The sequence below is a fragment of the Octopus bimaculoides genome, chromosome 20, assembly GCF_046866305.1.
Source record: "Octopus bimaculoides isolate indiv1 chromosome 20, ASM4686630v1, whole genome shotgun sequence".
NCBI lineage: Eukaryota > Metazoa > Mollusca > Cephalopoda > Octopoda > Octopodidae > Octopus > Octopus bimaculoides.
In genome coordinates, this window is record NC_142947.1 from 7,155,195 (window position 1) to 7,156,467 (window position 1,273).

General features: G+C 40.6%; 1 protein-coding gene across 1 annotated transcript in view; it reads left to right on the forward strand.

The window, feature by feature from the left end:
* LOC106869196 (F-box only protein 15) overlaps window positions 1–1,273 on the forward strand; it is a 24,814-nt gene continuing 23,541 nt past the window's right edge. Inside the window, exon 1 of the mRNA XM_014914832.3 lies at window positions 1–565. Coding sequence (XP_014770318.1) covers window positions 462–565 — 104 coding nt within the window. The 5' untranslated portion in view covers window positions 1–461. The remainder of the gene's footprint in view (window positions 566–1,273) is intronic.

Here is a 1,273-nt window from a genome sequence, read left to right on the forward strand (position 1 = left end):
GCTTATGTAAAATCTATTACACACACTCGCACCTCGCATTATTACATATAGTAGTGGTGGTGGTGATGGTTTCCGACATGTCGTAATTCAAATAAAAATATTCATATTAAAGAAATAGATAGCAAGTAAAAGAGAAGAGCCATGAAATTAGAAGTTTGAAACGAAGGATATTGTTAATTAAAGAAGTTCTACAACTTTATAGGTAGATTACGTATGCCGTGAAAAGAACCTTCCAGTTTCCGCTCCAACCGTGGCGTCTGTCGCGACGCAGCCTCTCCTACCACAATGGTGTAACTCCGTTACGGTTTTTTTTTTTTTTTTACCAAAAAATCTTTTTTTTTTAGTCGTCATAATTAATAACAGTTGCATGAACAGTTGTGTGTGCTATCCTCCAGGTCACACAGCCGGTCCCTGATCTCTGAGCAGAACCGCATGATACCCGGGGTGTCAGTCAACCCAGGATGGAGCCACCCACATGCAAAACGGCAGGATTAGGGAGTAAGGGGTCCACTGCTGCCAACGTACGGGATTACCTCTCCAAACATAAGCTCCCTGTTATCACAAGGTCAGTAATCAATATCTGTTTATTTGTGTCATATCTTCATTCACCCTAGTCAACATGTGTCACACCATCCACCTTTGTCTCTCTCTCTCTCTCTCTCATACAACAACAACCACAACAACAACGGCAGCACTGTTACGTGCCAGCCATCTGCAGCATGTTAGAAATAGCACTAAAATCTCTCCGAAATTACACGATACCGTTTGAAATAAGGAAGGACACATTGGCCAATGTAATCCTAGACGCACCTCGCAAATGACCCAATGGTTACGGTTGGAATACCTTCTGTATTAGGCTTGCTCAATAAAGGCTGCCCTGGGGTTAAACAGCAACAGTAACAACAACTTTATTACGAGCCAACTAGGGAACCTCTACATGGTCGTTCGTCAGGGTAAAAATAGCAGTCAAGTCTCCCTTAAATCATACCTACTGTGCTTAAAGAGGGAAAGAGAGAGAGAAAAAAAATGACACGTTGATTAATCTAGGCTTAGAGACATAAGTGTGAAAATAAAAGACAAGATGGAACGTTGCTTTATCCAGTAAAAGCTAACCTGACGTTGAAACAACAGTTGTTCATTCATAAACAAGTGGACACCCCCTCCACAATATATAGACATCACTACTGACTCCACTTGTGTCATTTCATTACATAATATTTTAATGATTCTTTCAATATTTTACCTATGCCCTCCTCCCACAATATATACATTT